General features: G+C 42.1%; 1 protein-coding gene across 1 annotated transcript in view; it reads right to left on the bottom strand.

Annotated features, from left to right (window-relative positions):
- c5h8orf34 (chromosome 5 C8orf34 homolog) overlaps nucleotides 1–18645 on the bottom strand; it is a 364200-nt gene that overhangs the window by 37069 nt on the left and 308486 nt on the right. The window contains exon 9 of the mRNA XM_072571481.1: nucleotides 17150–17241. Coding sequence (XP_072427582.1) covers nucleotides 17150–17241 — 92 coding nt within the window. The remainder of the gene's footprint in view (nucleotides 1–17149; nucleotides 17242–18645) is intronic.

Below are 18645 nucleotides of genomic sequence, written 5' to 3' on the forward strand. Positions count from 1 at the left end.
CATGTTATTATTATCTGTCATCCTAATCCTAGCTCCTATTCCAAGCAGTCACATGCGACAAGACCAATTGTAAAAATGCATAAGTGTGCAGCCACTTGCATGTGGTGAATTAGGTTCAGAACAGATGGTTTAAGTCACTGGCAGATTTACGATGTGCTTGAGGGCATGGCAGATTATTGTCATATGCTGTCTCACCATGTATTCCTTCCTTAATTGGTGCACTGTGGAATTATCCAAAAGTTGCCAGTTTTGCGCAAGAAACCCAAGCGTGTGGATCCACTTGCTTGTCTGCATAGTCCGAGTGAAGGACAGAAGATCAATTCTCCACAAGTCCTTCATTTGCCAATATAATGGCATGATGAATGTGGTGTCTGAATTATTGGGAACAACTGAGCTACACTAATGGTACCTCCAGTATAGAAAGTAGGCAGGTCATGGACACACCTCCATTTCCATCTTGGTGACGCGTAGGTCTAATCTGCAAGGTACAGTTGTTTTAATTTGTAGGAACAGTGATACACAACGTTGCTTAAATTGTTGTCTTTGAGATTCATGAATGCTTTAAAATGATGGAGTTCAACTGAATTATGGGAAATAAATACAGAAAACAACAAATGCTGGAGATCACAGCAGGTCAGGTAGCATCCATGGAGAGAGAGAGAGAGAGAGAGCAAGGTAAGTTTTTGAGTCTAGATGGCTCTTCACCAGAGCTAATGTGAAGTGTGGAGGGGGCAACATTTATGCGATGGTGGGGGAGAAAGGGTGTTGACAGTGCAGGTTAAGTGATCGGAGATGTGAGAACGGTAGAACAATGGTATGGGAAATGAAGAGCTCATCTAAGTTTTTTAGCAATTAAATCATAAAGCTGAATTAAAGATGAAGGCGAATTGAAACAAACACAGCAAGTGCTGGATCAACTCAGCAGGACTGGCAGCATCTGTGGAGAGAGAGAAATTGAGTTAATGCTTTCAATCCGCTAGGAGTTCTTCACAATGGAGAGGAGATGAAATGGGTCCGTGCCTTACAGTCTTCTCCCCAAACTCACCATGGGCTTGTGTTGGTTGTTTACATTGCACTCAGTGAAAAGGAGCCATTTTCACCTTTTCACACCTTTATTACACCTTTTTCATGTCTCTATTTCCCTTCTCCCCCTACTGTCTTTTGCACTGGGCCTTTGCAATCTCTGTTCTCGTGGTTCCTCCTCTGCCTCTTTGAAAAATTTGAAAAATGCCAATCTCCATCCCTTTTCAGTTCTGAAGAAGAGTAATATTGGACTTGATGCATTAGTTCAGTTTTCTTTCTCCACAGACGCTGTCAGATTTGCTGAGTTTCTCTAGCACTTTCTGTTTTTATTTCGGATTTCCAGCATCTGCAGTACTTTATTTTTATTTATGTTGAATTAGAATCTTTACCCAAAGATGTAACAGAAAGACATCTAGATATTAAGAGTATCACAAAGAGTAGACAGCATGGATTCCAAAAATAACGATCATGTGTGACAACTGAATTGAAATCTGAAGCTGTCACAGATAAAGCAGACAAGGGTAATGGAGTGGATGTAACACATATTGTGTTTCAAAATGCCTATTGTAAGGTACCAAATAGCAGATTCACGTTCAATATGGTTCACATTTAAAGAAATATCTTGTAATTTTCAATGAATATTTATCCCATTGCTTCACCATCTTGGAAACTGAACAAGATGACATTGGAGTGGGGTTCCTGAGCTGAAGCTCGTTCACTCGGATCACTTTGCTTTTCTTCTTTTTCTACTTTTTTTTTCTCTCTCTGTATCTTTACCTATCACTTGTCCTAAGCTCTAGAGTGTGGTGCTGGAAAAGCACAGCAGATCAGGCAGCATCTGAAGAGCAGGAGCATCGACGTTTCAGACATAAGCTCTTCATCAGGAAAGGCTTGATTCTCGATGAAGGGCTGATGCCCGAAACATCGATTCTCCTGCTCCTCGGATGCTGCCTGATCTGCTGTGCTTTTCCAACACCACACGCTCGACTCTGATCTCCAGCATCTGCAATCCTCACTTTCTCCTTGTCCTAAGCTTGGGTGGCAATGATGGTGGTAAGAACTCAGCACGGACCTCCAGCAAGCCCACTGCGGGCCCACCGCATGGACCTTGAGTGGGTTCAGCACACTGAGCTCCAGCAGGCCCAGTCTGGACCCAGCGGGCCCACCGCGTGGACCTTGAGTGGGTTCAGCACACTGAGCTCCAGCAGGCCCAGTCTGGACCCGAGCGGGCCCATTGCATGGACCTTGAGTGGGTTCAGCACACTGAGCTCCAGCAGGCCCAGTCTGGACCCGAGCGGGCCCATTGCATGGACCTTGAGTGGGTTCAGCACACTGAGCTCCAGCAGGCCCAGTCTGGGCCCGAGCGGGCCCATTGCGTGGACCTTGAGTGGGTTCAGCACACTGAGCTCCAGCCGGCCCAGACTGAACCTAGACCAAGTGCATGGACCTTGAGAGAATTTACCATGAACCTCAAGCAGAGCTAGAGCACGGACCTTGAGCATATCAAGCTTATAGATCCCATTCAGGCCCAGCACGGAGGAGAGTGGGCCCATTGCGGACCTTGAGTGAACACCTACTTACTTCAAGCACAGGACCTGGCATAGGAAGTGGCAGCTCATCCATCAACAAACATGGCATTGGTGAGGTAAACCCAGTGGTGAAAGATGGCGCCTGAGGGTCTGATGTTGGTTAGGTCCAGTGTGGATGGTAGTGAGGCAGTGAGGGAGAGATGGCAACGCAGGTGTCATTGATGGTGAAGATCTGGCTCAGGACCAACAGACTCTCTTTAAGCTATATCTTTCATTCTTTCCCTTTATTTTTAAATTATTCAAAACAGTTCCAAATTCACATGGAAGTAAAATGATTTATTAAGAAATATAAAATTCATGGCAAAGTGGTCCATTCATGGCTAGCAAAAGAGAGAAAGGATTCACTCAAAAGAAGAGGATCATTATATTATCATAAAAAACGTTCAGGCTAAAAGCTGTAACATTTACCAAGTTGCCAAATAATTTCACTGCAGAAAGAGAATGCAATCAGTTTGATGGAGCTACATCCTGATGAGGGTTGTCAACATTTAGAGGAGAAACCTAAATGACAGAACTAAGCCATAAGATTTCATGTTTCTTTGACAAAGACAAACTTTACTGTCAATCAAAAAGTATTAAACAAAGTTACCAACATAGCTTATCAACATTTATGCTATCACCTCAGTTTCACTTTCAGTTTCCTGCCAAGAATTTCTCTGCCTTAAATATTTAATGTTTGTTATCTTTTTCTGGGATGGATTCGAAAAGTATAATTCTGCTCCCCAGAATGCACTCTGGTGTCTCTTCATTGTTCCAGCTGTTCACTAAGAGACAAGATTTAACCAGGGTACTTACATTAACTTTGGATTAAGAATTCTTTCTCTCTCTGTATGACCACACAACTCGTAACTCCGTGACTTGATAATAGGCTCCCTTGTGTTGTGAGCCAAAGCATCAGAAAACCCTGGATTAACAACAACTTACTGCTGTGGTTCCAAACTGCAGCCCAGCTGATTATATCTACAAATCAAAGTACAAGGAGGTTAACCATTGTTTACTGAGGATTAATGACAATTCGTTCCTCCAGTTCCTAGCTGAATAATTCTTCCAATCGTCTGTTTCCTTTCCAATGTTGTCTTATCCTGAATACCATCCTGATCAAGGTCTTATCTCCAAAACGTTGATTCTCCTGCTCCTCAGATGCTGCCTGACCAGTTGTGCTTTTCCAGCGCTACACTCTTCAACTCTCAATACCAGCTCGCTATCTCAGTCTGGATGGTAGATGGTAGATATAGTGCGTGTTTTATTTCAGGTGAGTTTATCACTTAACTTCTAAGGAGTTACAAGCTACATAAGACTCAGACAGACCCAGATCTGTTAGCTGCTTCTCTCAGTCTACTGGATAAATCCAAACTGAATTCACAAAGGTGACCTCAAACAGAAATCTCCCTAAGCTTCACCCATCTCTATGGCAATGTTACACACATGGCCTGTTCCCAGGCAGCAATGCAAATCAGCTACCTCCAAAGCTTTCCCTAATTATGGAAAACAATCTGAAATAGCTCCAGGTTACGCTATCCTGTCCCCAAGTTACGCTTTATTTCCAAGTGCATTGGCTGTTACCAGCCAGCTCAGAGTCAGTCCCTAAAGTAAGGAGATTCTGAATCCTCTGTTTATATCTGTCAGCCAGGACTCCTCGATTGGCCAAGGTTTAAGGGAACTCATACTCAATGAGATGCACCAGACCAACTTTGTTCCAATCACTACCCCATAAGAATATGATATATCTTATACTGGAGTAACAACAGGCATCATGTCTCCAGCTCTTTAGCAGAGTAAGACCATTGACTGTAGTCAGCCTTTCACTCGAATACTCTGAAGTTGGCTTGTAAACATGAGCTACCATTCCAATTGTAATTATCTTCGAGTCCTGCCTTGAGGTGTTCATCATGGTTTTACTTTCCCAACCAAGATTACATGTAAATTTAACTTTTATAAGACTAAAAACTAAAACTTATAAACTTCACAATTGCTGAAAGAAAATACTTAAGCTTTTCATTTTGCACTTATCAGGACAAATGCAAGAATGTCAAATCTCAAAAGGAACAACAATTTATATTCTGTAAACAAGGGGGTGCAGACTGGTGAGTAAGTTGACTCCAACTGGTTAAGGTGTTGCCATGGAGAATACACCAGGTAACTACTGACCCCGTGCATTTGTTTAATTTGAAAAAACCCACAAGTCAATAGTTCATGTGTGGAATGAACTTCCTGAGGAAGTGGTGGATGTATGCACGATTACAATGTTTAAAAGACATTTGGATAAGTACATGAATAGGAAAGGTTGGAGGGCCAGGAACAGGCAGGTGGGACTAGTTTAGTTTGGGATTATGTTTGGTATGGACCGGTTGGACCGAAGGGTCTGTTTCCGTGCAGTATGACTCTCTGATTTTGTGAATATATGTAGCTTGAAGCATAAGTAATCTACATTGCAAGTCTTGTCAAAAAGCTGACATTGGATGTTAGTGCAATTCCTAGCACACTCAGGACTGTTTGGGATCATGGGTAGAGAAATGCAAAAGAAGATGTGAGAATCTGGATGAATGGGGAATTAGAGGTCACAGTCTTGTTGCTTCCTTCTGAAATGAGGCTATAATTTAGCTTTTCATGACAATCTGTCTATAAAGCTATCTTTACCTACAAGAATATCCTAGCCGCTGCCGATGTACTCATGAAGGGGAGCTAAGGGAACAGGGATTTAGAAAGAGTGTGGGAATGCAGCTCCGGTATCATCCCGTATGTATACGTTCAGTCAAAATAAAATATCCAAATCAAACAGATAACTTTGCTTTCAAGGAAGCTGCTAGTCTGCATTTTAGAAACCAGCACTTTTATCCCAAGGAAGAAGAGAGATTAAATTATTTGCACTAGCCGTGATGATGATTACATAAGGTCCAAGTATTTTGAGCCACCACAGGTTGGTTTCAGCTACTTGGTAGACTGGCTATTCAAAAGCTGTTAATTGTCAGCTATGTAAGGAATCACTCTTGAAGCAGTCTCACCGATTTACAGTCTCAAATGAGGTTAAGGCTTACCATCTACTCATGATGGTTAACAGTGAACTACTGAATTTCCTGTCTGAATGTTATTGCTTGTTTTGTTAAATCACTCTGCCCATTAATGATCTGTGACTGAACTTACCAGTTAACTTTGATACCATTTACGCATATCTAATAAGTACGCACATACACACTTTTTAACTGTAGTTTGTAGCTAATATGTAATATCTACTGAAAGACTTTGTGATGATGTAGGAGGAAGTATAAATACACTCATTCATCACCTTGCTGGTAACAAAATCAATACCTAGTTAACTAACTTGTCAAAATGTGCAGCAAAAGGTGGTCTGGACATTGAGTCAGACATCATCATTCCAGGCCCTGGGAGCTAAATCCACAGATATACTTTCATAAGGTGTTAAACAAGGGAATGAGGATTTGTTTGATTCTTTAGCAAGTCAGAAAACTTTATTTCCAGTAACTGTGATGAAGAGGTGCTGAGACTTAGGCAGCCAATCAGAAGGAACGCACAACACAAAACAATCAGATGAAACGTCAGCCATTTACACCAGTATTGCGACAAAGTTTAATAAAATCACTTCATTCTCACCAAGGGGTGTATTTTGAGGAGAAATAACTTGAGGCTAGTAGAACTCTCTGTTGTTTAAGCTTTAATTGGACAGCAACTTACACTGACTGTACATGCACAGTTAAACATGGAATGGAGGAAGTTGTATTGAGTTAACTTGTATCTCTAAAACTTCACCACAGTAACTTATCAAAACACTGTCAGCATTTAAACACATGGAAGGACATACAATTGCTGTAGCTGTGTAATAGATTTCCACTAACCTTACCAGAAAGTCATGTGTCTTGTCCACTGTGAAGCAAGTATTGTTGTAATGTCCTGATATGTGTTGATGGCTTGATATGATTCGATTATGGTCAAACAGACCTTCAAGTACCAAAAATTAACATTTGATTTGGTTGATTTATTAATGTCACATGTTACCCAGTACAATAAAAAGTGTTGTTGTGCATGCTTTACAGCCAGATCGTACCATACAAAATCAAGGTAACAGAACAGAGTGCAGGATACAGTGTTACAGCCAGAGGGAAGGTTCTCAGTGTGTGTGTGTGTGTGTGTGTGAGAGAGAGAGAGATCAACATTAACATTCTAGAGGTCCATTCAAATCTCTGATAACAGCAGGGAAGAAGCTGTTCTTGAATTTGTTGGTATGTGTTTTTAAACTGTTATACCTTCTGCCTGACAGAAGAGGGTAGAAGAGAGAATAACCGGGGTGGGAGGGGTCTTTAATTGTGTTGGTTGCTTTCTGAGGCAGCGAAAAGTACGGATGGAGTCAATGGATGGAAGGCTGGTTTGCGTGATGGATTGGGCTGCGTTCACAACTCGATGTAGTTTCTTTCTGTCCTGGGCAGAGCAGTTGCCGTGCCAAGCTGTGATGCATCCAGATAGGATACTTTCAATGGTGCATCTATAAAAAATTGTAGGAGTCTTTATGAACATACTGAATTTCCTTAGCCTCCTGAGGAAGTAGAGGCGTGTTTTCTTGACTGTTGTGTTGATATGGATAGATTGTTGGTGATCATCACTCCCAGGAACTAGATGCTCTCGACCATCTCCACCTCAGCCCCATTGATACCGACAGGGGCGTGTCCTCCACTCTACTTCCTGAAGTCAATGACCAGCTCCTTCATTTTGCTGGTGTTGATAGAGAGATCGTTGTCTCTACATCATGCCACTAAGCTCTCAACCTCTTTCCTGTACTCTATCTCACCTTTGTTTCAGATCCAACCTACAACATCAGCATATGGAGTGGAATTTGGCCACACGGTTGTGTATGTATAAGGACTGAAATAAGGGGTTGAGTATGCAGTCTGTTGGGCACTGGTGTTGAGGATCTTTGTGGAGGAGATGTTGTCACCGACCTTAATGGTTGTGGTCTGTTGGTCAGGAAACTGAAGACCCAGAGAGGGGAGGCTGAAACCTAGGTCATGGAGTTTGGAAATTAATTTGCTTGGAATTATGATGTTGACGGCAGAGCTGTAGTCCTAAGGAGCCTGACGTAGGTATCCTTGTTGTCCAGATGTTACACGGATGAGTGGAGGGCCAGGGAGATAGCATCAGCTCTGGACCTGTTGCAGCCTGGCGAGTAGCAAAGGATCAAGGCAGGTTGGGAGCCTGGAGCTGATGTGACCCATCACTAACCTCTCAAAGCACTTCCTAATAATGGAGATCAGAGCCACTGGGTGGTAGACAATGACGCACACTGCATCAGTTTCCTTTGGCACTTGTATAAGTGTGGAATCTTATTCCTTTAGGTTTCAAATATTGTTGAAGTTTTTTTGTTCAAAAATGTTGATTATCCATGTATATGTATTTGATCATTATCTTTTCATTGAACTTTATTTCCTGTTCTTTATTTCACTTCTGTACCTGATTTGATACTGCATTAAATATTCTAACTGACATTTCCTGGTTCAGTCTTCTTCAATCTGATAAGATAAAGGCTAACTCTACAATTTGCCATATTCAGGCCCTCTGCTGAGCATGCTGCACTAATTTACAATTGGTTCCAGTATCACAGAATCATAAAATCCGAAAGTCTGCAGGCAAATGCAAGTGTAATGAATAATAATATCATTCATTCACCACAGAGAACACAATAATGCCCCCTATTGTTCTATTATTTCATAGCATTTAAAGGACACGGTCTAGGAATTCATGAACACTGCATCCAATATCAAGAAATAAAGCAAGCAATGAAGTGTTCAAAATGCCAATCTATGTATAAACATCCTTACTCTGTGCCAAAACCACACTGCCCTCTGTATTAGTATAGGCATCAGATGAATTCCAGACCCTGCACATGAAACACTCATGCCACACCAGTGCAACCCAATCATCGGCTCGAACCATCAATGTCATTACCATCACTGAATATCCCACCATCAATATCCTGCGATTACCAATGGCGAGAAACTGAACTGATCCAGCCATCTAAGTTCTGTATCTACAAAAACAGGTTAGGGAGAAGCTAGGAATTCTGTGGTGAGTGAGTCACATCCTGTCTCATCAAAGCCTGTGTACTATCTACAAGGCACACGTCAGGGCTCGGATAGACTAGTCGCCACTTGCCCGGATGGGTGTAGCTAGACTGAAGAAGCTTGGCACTACCTGGAACAAAGCAGCTTGATTGGCACCTTCAACATTTACTCCCCTCACCACTAATGCATGGTGGCAACAATATATATCACCCATGTCTTTGTCTCAGCTAAAGTCAATAAAGCTCTTTCTGAATCATTGTGCACAACAAATGGCACGAAACAGTCCTCAAACAACAAGTAACAATCTTTGAACTAATCACGAGTAAAGGAGGACAGAGGGGATAAACAGTACAACAGGAAATAATACCTTTCTTTCTAAGTAGTACAGTCTGACCAGATTGAATGGGGTGTTATCAAATGTGGTGTTTAGTGTTCCAATGCGAATCATGTGGTCATTCCAAATCAATGTCCTTTACGATTGCTCGAAAGTGGGTATACTCGCATCCTAGTTGAATCAATTTACACAGGATCTTTTGCCTGATGTACAACTTTAGATAAGTGGCATAAGTTTTGACACCAAATTCTCTGTTAATTTTGAATGAAAGATTTTATAAATGGGTTAAAATTTGAAAAGATGCGAATCACTTATTTGAAAGAGTAAAGAGTACAGCGCCTCTCCATATAACTTGGAATTGTTTGAACCTTAAAGCTAATTGCTAACATTTGATTGTTAGAGCTGAACTGACCTCAATATTAATCGCTAGGGCTATAAGAAATTGGAGAAACAGGTATTCAGTTTTTGAACATTTAGTAAGATCATGACTCAGGTTCTCTCACACATTTACCTTCTCCACTCTGTCCCTGAATGGCCTGATCCACTTAATGTTAAACTCATTGAGCTCTATTTTGATGATACTCAATGACTGAACACCCACAGCTCTCCAGGGAGGCGAACTCAAAGACTCACAACATTGTAAGTCAGGAAATCTCTTCTCAGTTCAGCTCCAAATGGCCAACCCCTAATTCTGAAAATGTGGCCTCCAGATCTACACATTCCAGCCAAGAGAAATATTTACACTTTCAAGCCCCTTAAGAATTTCTAATGTTCCAATGATATCATCTCATTTTTCTAAACAGGAGTTTAGGAATATCGACCCTAAGCTAAATTCTTGTTCATTGAAAAGCCCTTCATTCCCAAGCATCAGTCTTTTTGCACTCTCTAAGTAAATTGTATCCTTCTTTAGGTAAGGAAATCAAAACGATATGCACTACTACACTGGTGGCCTCAACAAGGCCGACATAACATTCCATTCCCTTTGTAATCAGGTGAAAACAGCATTTGTTTTCTTAATGATGGTCAGATAATTTCAGCTGGCATGTCAAATTTTCTAAAACGGTGAATGTATTCTCAATCCACCCCGGAAATATTTGATAACATTTTAAAACGCAAGAGGGTTTGTAGCATGCAGCTGTCTGAGTGCGGAGAGATGGGGCACACCATTCAGTCATTTCAGCCGGATCACCGTTACGTGGTTGAGAGTCTGATTAAAACCTAACAGTTGCTGCTGCATTTCCTAGGCCTCGGGGAAACCGGTTTGAAAAGAGGGACGGAAGATTATACAGTGAATGTGCTTTTCACATCACTTCATATGAGCAAGGATTAACAAAAGTATTCACACGTGCCCTTAAGATCACCTCAGAGCTCCTCTCTGCTAGTAGCAGCTTCACTCTCCATTCCAGTATAATTCTCAAGCTCCTGCCCATTTGCGAAAGCCTCTTAATAACTCCTGGGAGAAAGTGAGGACTGTAGATGCTGGAGATCAGAGTCGAGAGTGCGGTGCTGAATCTTTCAGTCCCCGCAGCTCACAAGCTTCTTCCCTGATGAAGGCCTTGTGCCTGAAACATTGCTTCTCCTGCTCTTTGGATGCTGCCTGACTGGCTGTGCTTTTCCAGCACCACACTCTAGACTCTTAATAACTCCTGTCAATCTGCCATGTCTCTCACTCCTTCCTCCCTCAAATTTCCAGTGTCTATTCCCAGTATTTCCTGCCTATAGCATCCAGCCACCAGCCTCCCTCTTTGTGTCTGTCTGGTCAGCTGCCATTTGGGAAACGGAAGATGAAGTGGAGAATAGGATCCTCCCATTAAATACAGTAGGATGTCCAAGTTCCTCCTTTCTTTCCCAAATGCTACACCCTCCCCCTCCTGCCCATCGCACTCTTCACCTTCCTAAAAGTATCAAGGCTACTACCTCAGGTCTTATATGAGCTTTTCAGTTCTTCAGTCAAAACGTCCCAGACTGTTTAAACTTTCTTCGAAACATAGACTCAATGAGGATAGGAACTGGAATTGGCCATTTGGCCCATTGAGCCCAGTGCACCATCTAACATGATTATGGCTGATCCCCTAACCCAATACTATATTCCTACACTCTCCTTAGTTCTGATTACCAATAGTGTAAAGGGGTATGGGGATGTTGGGGATAAAATGCATTGAAGTGTTTTCTCAGCCGTGATCATATTACACGGAGGAACAGGCTTGAGAGGCCGAATGGCCTACTCCTGTTCCCATGTTTCATACCCCTTGACACTCCTGGCTTCTGAAAATCTACTTATTTATTTCTTAAACATTTTCAGTGACACCTCAACCCTCTGTGGGAGAGGATTTCACAGGTTCATCCACCCATCTAAGTGAAGGAATTTCTAATCAGCTCATTCGGAAATGATCTACCCTAGATCCTAACTCCTTGTTCTGGAACCCTCAGCCAGGGATAACCTCATCCCCACATCCAGTCTGACCAGCCCTGTCAAAATTGTACATGTGTTATTGAAATATATTTCCAGTCAGGTCACAACTGGAATACTGTATTGATCCCTTTATCAAAGGAAACGTGTATTGCAATTGATGGCTGTACAGAGGAGATTCATTAGGTTTATCCCAAGTTTAGATTGAATTAGATTCCCACAGTATGGAAACAGGCCCTGCAGCCCATCAAGTCCACACTGACCCTCTGAAGAGTAACCCACCCAGACCCATTCCCCTACTCTATATTTACCCCTGACTAATGCACCTACCACTGTGGACAATTCAGCATGTCCAATTCACCTGACCTGGACATCTTTGGATTGTGGGAGGAAACTGGAGGAAACCCATGCAGACTCGGGGAGACTGTGCAAACTCCACACAGACAGTTGCCTGAGGACGGAACCGAACCTGGGCCCCTGCCGCTGTGAGGCAGCAGTGTTAAGCACTGAGCCACCACGCCACACTTTTTTGGGGGGGAGTGATTGAGTAGTTTGGGTCTGCACTCTTTGGTGTTTAGAAAGATCAAAGTTGACCTTATTGAAACATATCTGATTCATAGCAGGCTTGATAAGGTGGATGGGGAAAGGTTGCTTTCCTTTGGAGGATCTGAGAGTAAAGAGTTGCCCATGTTTGGCAGAGATGAGGAGAAACATTTTCTTTCAACAGGTAGTGAGTTTATGGAATTCTTTACCACAGACGACTGTAGAGGTTAGGCCATTATGGACATTCATATTATTAAGCTGGAGAGGGTTCAGAAAAGATTTATCAGGGTGTTGCCAGGAAGGGATGGTTAGGGTTACAAGGAGAGGCTGGATAGACTGGGACTCTTCATTAGAGTCTAGCAAGGTGACGGGTGACTTATAGAGGTTTATAAAATCATGAGAGGTTTAGATAAGGTGAATGGCAGGTGTATTTTCCCTAGGGTGGGGGATTTCAAAACTAGAGGGCATATGTTTGAGATGAGAGGAGAAAGATTTAAAAGGGACACGAGGGGCAATTATTTTACACAGAGAGTGGTTTGTGTGTTGAAATGAACTGCCAGAGGAAATGATGGATGCAGGTACAGTTATAATGTTTAAAAGTCTTGCTTTGGAGGGATATGGGCCAAGCACAGGCAGATAGGACTGGTTTAGTTTGGGATTATGGTCAGCATGGACTGGTTGGACCGAAGGGTCTTCTCCCGTACTGGATGACTCGAGAGATAGTCAGATTTTTTTTATCAGTAATAGTGGAATCAATGGTTATGAGTTAAAGCAGGAAAGTGGATCTGAGGATTATCAGATCAATCCTCAAAAGGGTGAGAGGTTGGAGGTTCAGAAGGAGGTGAAAAAAGCAAGTATGAGAAGTAAAGAAGAAAAATGGAAAGAGAGGGATTGGTAGCTAACAGTAAAGGGAATTTCAAAGTTGTCTCTATGCATATCATTAGTGAAAGGATGGTAATAGGAGACATTGAACCAATGAGGGTTCACACTGGGGAGTGTGAGTCACAAGAAGCATAGCTGAGGTGTTCAAAAGAAACATTCCATCGGACTTTACTTACAAAGCAAATGTTGCACAAGTGATGGGAACAGAAGTCTCTGTCACATGAAAGGTTTTAAATTGATAAGGTGAAGTTAGATTGGGTCCACTGACAGTATTTAAAGTTGACCAGATGATCTGTATCCCAGGATATTGGAGCGAGTCAATATGGAATTGCAGCAGCCCTGGTAATAAGACTTTACTCTTATTTAGAGTTGGAGTTGGTACCAGAGAACTGGAGAATTGCAAACATTATACCTTTTCTTAATAAAGATTGTAAAATTAGGTCCAGCGATTACAAATCAGTCCATTTAAATTCAGCAGTAGGGAACAATTATTCAGAATAGAATGAGCAATCATGAGGAAACATGGGAGTGACTGCAAGAGCCAGGGAAAACAGGACAAATGTGCTAAGAGGAAATAGAGAGAGCCAATGAGGGTGAAGCTGTTGAACTTGTGTACATGGACTTCCAAGACAGATCCAATACAATGTTATGCCAAAGGCTTGTGAGGAAAATTATATGTCATAGAATAAAATGGACAATGGACATATTCGATGCAAAATTGACTGAGAAGTAGAATACAGAAACCAATTGTTCATGTGTTTATTTGGGCTAGAAGAAAGTTTGTATTGGAGTTCTCCAGGGGTTGCAATTGCTTTTCTTGATATATATATAAATGATCCAGAGCTTCATGCTGACAGGAAAATTTCAAAGCTTGTGGATCGTACAAAACCTGGGAGAAATGTAAACTGTGAGGAGAAGAGTGGATAACTCCAGAAGAACATCGACAAGTTGGTGGATTGAGTGACTAGGTGGCAATGAAGTTCAAAAAATGGATGAAATGCAGAAAGCTAGCAGACAGGTTTGCCCGATAATTAGAATTGTGAACAGTTTGGGGTGTCACACTATTAGAAAGATGTGAATGCATTGGAGAGACGGCAGAAGTCTTTTGATGAGAATGGTTTCAGGTATAAGAAACTTTAGCATATGAATAAAAATTGGAGAAATATTTTTCTCACCTCAGGGGAGAAAAGGTGAAGGAGAGATTTGATGCTAGTTTACAAAATCACAGCCTGGACAGTGTAAATAGGGAGAAACTGTTCCCACTCGCAAATGGATTGTGAACCAGAGAGCACCGTTTTAAAATGATTTGCAAAAGAAGTAAATACAAGATGAGAAAAAAACCTTTTCATACTGCATCGGTGGTGGGCAAGTTGATGAAGAGATTCCTGAGGGACAGAATGAACATGTATTTTGAAAGGCAAGGTCTGATTAGGGATAGTCAACATGGCTTTGTGCATGGGAAATCATGTCACACAAACTTGATTGAGTTTTTTGAAGAAGTAACAAAGAGGATTGATTAAGGCAGAGCGGTAGACGTGATGTATATGGACTTCGGTAAGGCATTCAACAAGATTCCCCATGGGAGACTGGTTAGCGAGGTTAGATCTCATGGAATAAAGGGAGAACTAGCCTTTTGGATACAGAACTGGCTTGAAGGTAGAAGGCAGAGGATGGTGGTGGAGGGTTGTTTTTCAGACTGGAGGCCTGTGACCAGTGGAGTGCCACAAGGATCGGTGCTGGGTCCTCTACTTTTTGTAATTTAAATAAATGATTTGGATGCAAGCAGAAGAGGTACAGTTAGTAAGTTTGCAGATGGCACCAAAATTGGAGGTGGAGTGGACAATGAAGAAAGTTACCTCAGATTACAACAGGATCTGGACCAGATGGGCCAATGGGCTGAGGAGTGGCAGATAGAGTTTAATTCAGATGAATGCGAGGTGCTGAATTTTGGAAAGGCAAATCAGAGCAGGACTTATACACTTAATGGTAAGGTCCTAGGGAGTGTTGCTGAACAAAGAGACCTTGGAGTGCAGGTTCATTGCTCCTTGAAAGTGGAGTCACAGGGAGATAGGATAATGAAGAAGGTGTTTGGAATGCTTTCCTTTATTGGTCAGAGTATTGAGTACAGGAGTTGGATGGTCATGTTGCGGCTGTACAGGACATTGGTTAGGCCACTTTTGGAATATTGTGTGCAATTCTGGTCTCCCTCTTATCAGAAGGATGTTGTGAAACTTGAAAGGATTCAGAAATGATTGACAAGGATGTTGCCAGGATTGGAGGCTTTGACCTATAGGGAGATACTGAACAGGCTGGGGCTGTTTTCCCTGGAGCGTCGGAGGCTGAAGGGTGACCTTATAGAGGTTTATAAAATCATGAGGGGCATCGCGAGTTTTGAGAAGATTTGTAGCACAGGTTGAGGTTCTGGATGTAGGTTTTCTCACTGAGCTGGGAGGTTCATTTCTAGATGTTTCGTCACCCTACTAGGTAGCATCTTCAGTGGGCCTCCGGGTGAAGCACTGTACATGATTCCTGCTCTGTATTTATATGGTTGGGTTGCTTTATATGTTGAAGAAACCAACCCAAAGAAACCCAAACATATAAATAGAAAGCAGAAATCATGTACAGTGCTTCGCCTGAGGTCCACTGAAGATGTTACCTAGTAGGGTGATGAAATGTCTGGAAATAAATCTTCCAGCTCAGCGAGCAAACCTACATTCATGATGGGCATGGATGGAGTAAATAGACAAGGTCTTTTCCCTGGGGTCGGGGAGTCCAGGACTAGAGGACATAGGATTCAGGTGAGAGGAGAAAAATTTAAAAGGAAACTCAGGGACAATCTCTTCACACAGAGGGTGGTACTTGTATGGAATGAGCTGCCAGAGGAAGTGGTGGAGGCTGGTACAATTGCAGCATTTAAAAAGCATCTGGATGAGTATATGAACAGAAAGGGTTTAGAGGGATATGGGTCAAATCCTGGCAAATGGAACTAGATTGGGTTAGTCTATCTGGTTGGCATGGACGAGATGGACCGAAGGGTCTGTTTCCATGATGTACATCCCTATGACTCTATGACTCTGCAAGTAAAGTCTGGAATGAACTGCATGGAAGTGTAGTAGAGGCTGCTTTAATTGAGGCAATTAAGATGATGTTGGATGATTAGTTAAGTAAAAAAAAATGCAAAAGGATACAGGAAATGGGCAGGAAATGGAAATTAAAATGTGAAGATACAGTGGGCTGTATGTCTCTCTTCTGTAATTATTCTTTTGCCTCCAGAAATGCTTAAAATACAAGTGCAGCTTTGGTACTGCACACCCAGTCAAATTCATATGAACATTTCAGATCTCCCCATATCTCTTCACTAGATCCCCACAGTGTGAATGTAGGCCATTCAGCCCATCAAGTCCACATCAACTCTCAAAAGAACATCTCACCCAGACCCATGCTCCGATCCTGTAACCCAGCATTTCCCATGGTTAATCCACCTAACCCTGCACACGTCAGGCAATTTGGCATGGTCAATCCATGAACCTGCATATCTTTGGACTGTGGGAGGAAACCAGAGCACCCAGGGGAAACCCATGCAGACATAGGGTAGAATGTGCAAACCCCACACAGACAGTTGCCGGTGGGTGGAATCAAACCCAGGTCCCTGGTGTTGAGGTGGTACTGCTAACCACTAGCCCACTGCACTGCCCCTTGGAGGGACTAACCCACTGATTTAAATATTTAAGGTTGACATCTCCACAGAAGATGCACAGACAGCGAGTACATAAACCAACCGGCTGGTGTTGAGTTTCTTCAGGAATAAAGAATTTTAGGGAACTTTCATTGTGCAGAATCTAATATTTGTGGGAGCAGAGGAGTATTGTCACTGGACTCACAACCCAAAGACCCAGGAGAAATAGGTCTGCATCCCACCACAATAGATGACGACACTTGAGTTCAGTTAATAAGTCTAAAATTAGAAAAGCTAGTGGCTGGTGAACAGGAAACCATTGCTGTTAAAATCTCAGCTGTGACTCTAAATCCATGGTCATTTGCTTGACTTTTGACTGCTCTCTGAAATGAACCAGCAGGCCATTCCAAAGACAGTCAGGTATGTACAGGAACTGCTGGACCTGTCAGCAACACTTGCATCCCATGCAACAACTGAAAAAATATTTAAGGCATAGTTTTATCTCAACAACAGCTTCTGAGGGACTAACAATGTGTTCTGGTAACTCACCTGTCAATCTCGAACTTAGATCATTTTACTCAAATTTACTGGCATTTTCTTTACAATGGAAACATTCCTACTCACACACTGCCTGGGACTCAGGAACTGCTTGCTCAGGGGAGTGTGACACTTGGGATCCATTGTCAGATTCTTCATTTAAACTATTTCCCTGGAACCTAGGCAAAGCAATGTAAACATGTATTAAACATTTGGTGCTCAATTTTACTGTGCTCTGTCAGTACTAGCAATTGAAAGCTGAAAGGACCTTAAAGCTATTGAGTTAATAGAACAGATCATGTACAGTAATAAAAACGGATTATGAGCAATACAACAATAAGAACCTTTCCAAACTATTTTCACAATAAATTAGAAATACCAAATAATGATGTTGCACTTTTATACAAGTGGGCTGACTCAGTATCACTCTAAATTCAGGCAATGTTTGCAAGTAATAATGATGGAGATACTTTTATATGATTACCATCATCTTCTCAAGGAATAGTATGGTTAACCATTAATATTGACTTACCCAGTGACACCTGCATCCCATGAATGAATAAAACAAGGAAACTGCAGCTCATGGAATGCCTTTTTGGAAATCAAATACTCTAAACCCTCAGCAATGTGACTGACCTGTAATTGCTCTCCAGGCAATTAGGGATAAGCAATAAATGCTGGTCCTGCTCATATCCCAGGAACAACTTTGAAAGAACATTGAGCATAGAACATTACAGCGCAGTACAGGCCCTTCAGCCCTCGATGTTGCACCGACCTGTGAAACCAATCTGATGCCCATCTAACCTACACTGTTCCATTATTATCCATATGCATGTCCAATGCCCATTTAAACACCCTCAACATCAGTGAGTCTACAACTGTTGCAGGCAGGCCGTTCCATGCCCCTACTACTCTCAGAGTGAAGAAACTACTCTGACATCTGTCCTAAATCTATCACCGCTCAATGTAAAGCTATGTCCCCTTGTGTTAGCCATCACCATCCAAGGAAAAAGGCTCTCACTGTCCACCCTATCTAACCCTCTGATTATCTTATACGTCTCAATTAAGTCACCTCTCAACCTTCTTCTCTCCAACAAAAACAGCCTCAGTTCTCTCAGCCTTCCCTCCATACCAGGCAACATCCTCTGAACCCTTTCCAAAGCTTCCATGTCCTTCCTATAATGCAGTGACCAGAACTGCACTCGAGGTGCAGCCTTACCAGTGTCTTGTACAAGTGAAGCACGACCTCATGGCTTTGTAACTCAATCCCCCTCCCAATAAACACCAAAACACAGTATGCCTTCTTAACAACCCCAAGGAAGATAAAAAAAAAACTTTCCTCTGCTATTTCCTCATTTTCCATTCTTTATTCCTTCATCCCATCTCAGGAATGAACACTCACTTTAGCTAATCGGTTCTTTGTTATATACATGGAGAAACATTTACTGCTCCTTTTTATATCTCATTGACTCCTCCCTCTATTATTCTTTTAGCTCACCTAGTTTCTAATATGTTCCAGATTTTTTTATTTACCACGAGTGTTTGCAGCCTTATACATATTTTTCTTTCAATTCAATACCATT

Source organism: Chiloscyllium punctatum, chromosome 5 (assembly GCF_047496795.1).
Source record: "Chiloscyllium punctatum isolate Juve2018m chromosome 5, sChiPun1.3, whole genome shotgun sequence".
NCBI classification, from domain to species: Eukaryota; Metazoa; Chordata; class Chondrichthyes; order Orectolobiformes; family Hemiscylliidae; genus Chiloscyllium; species Chiloscyllium punctatum.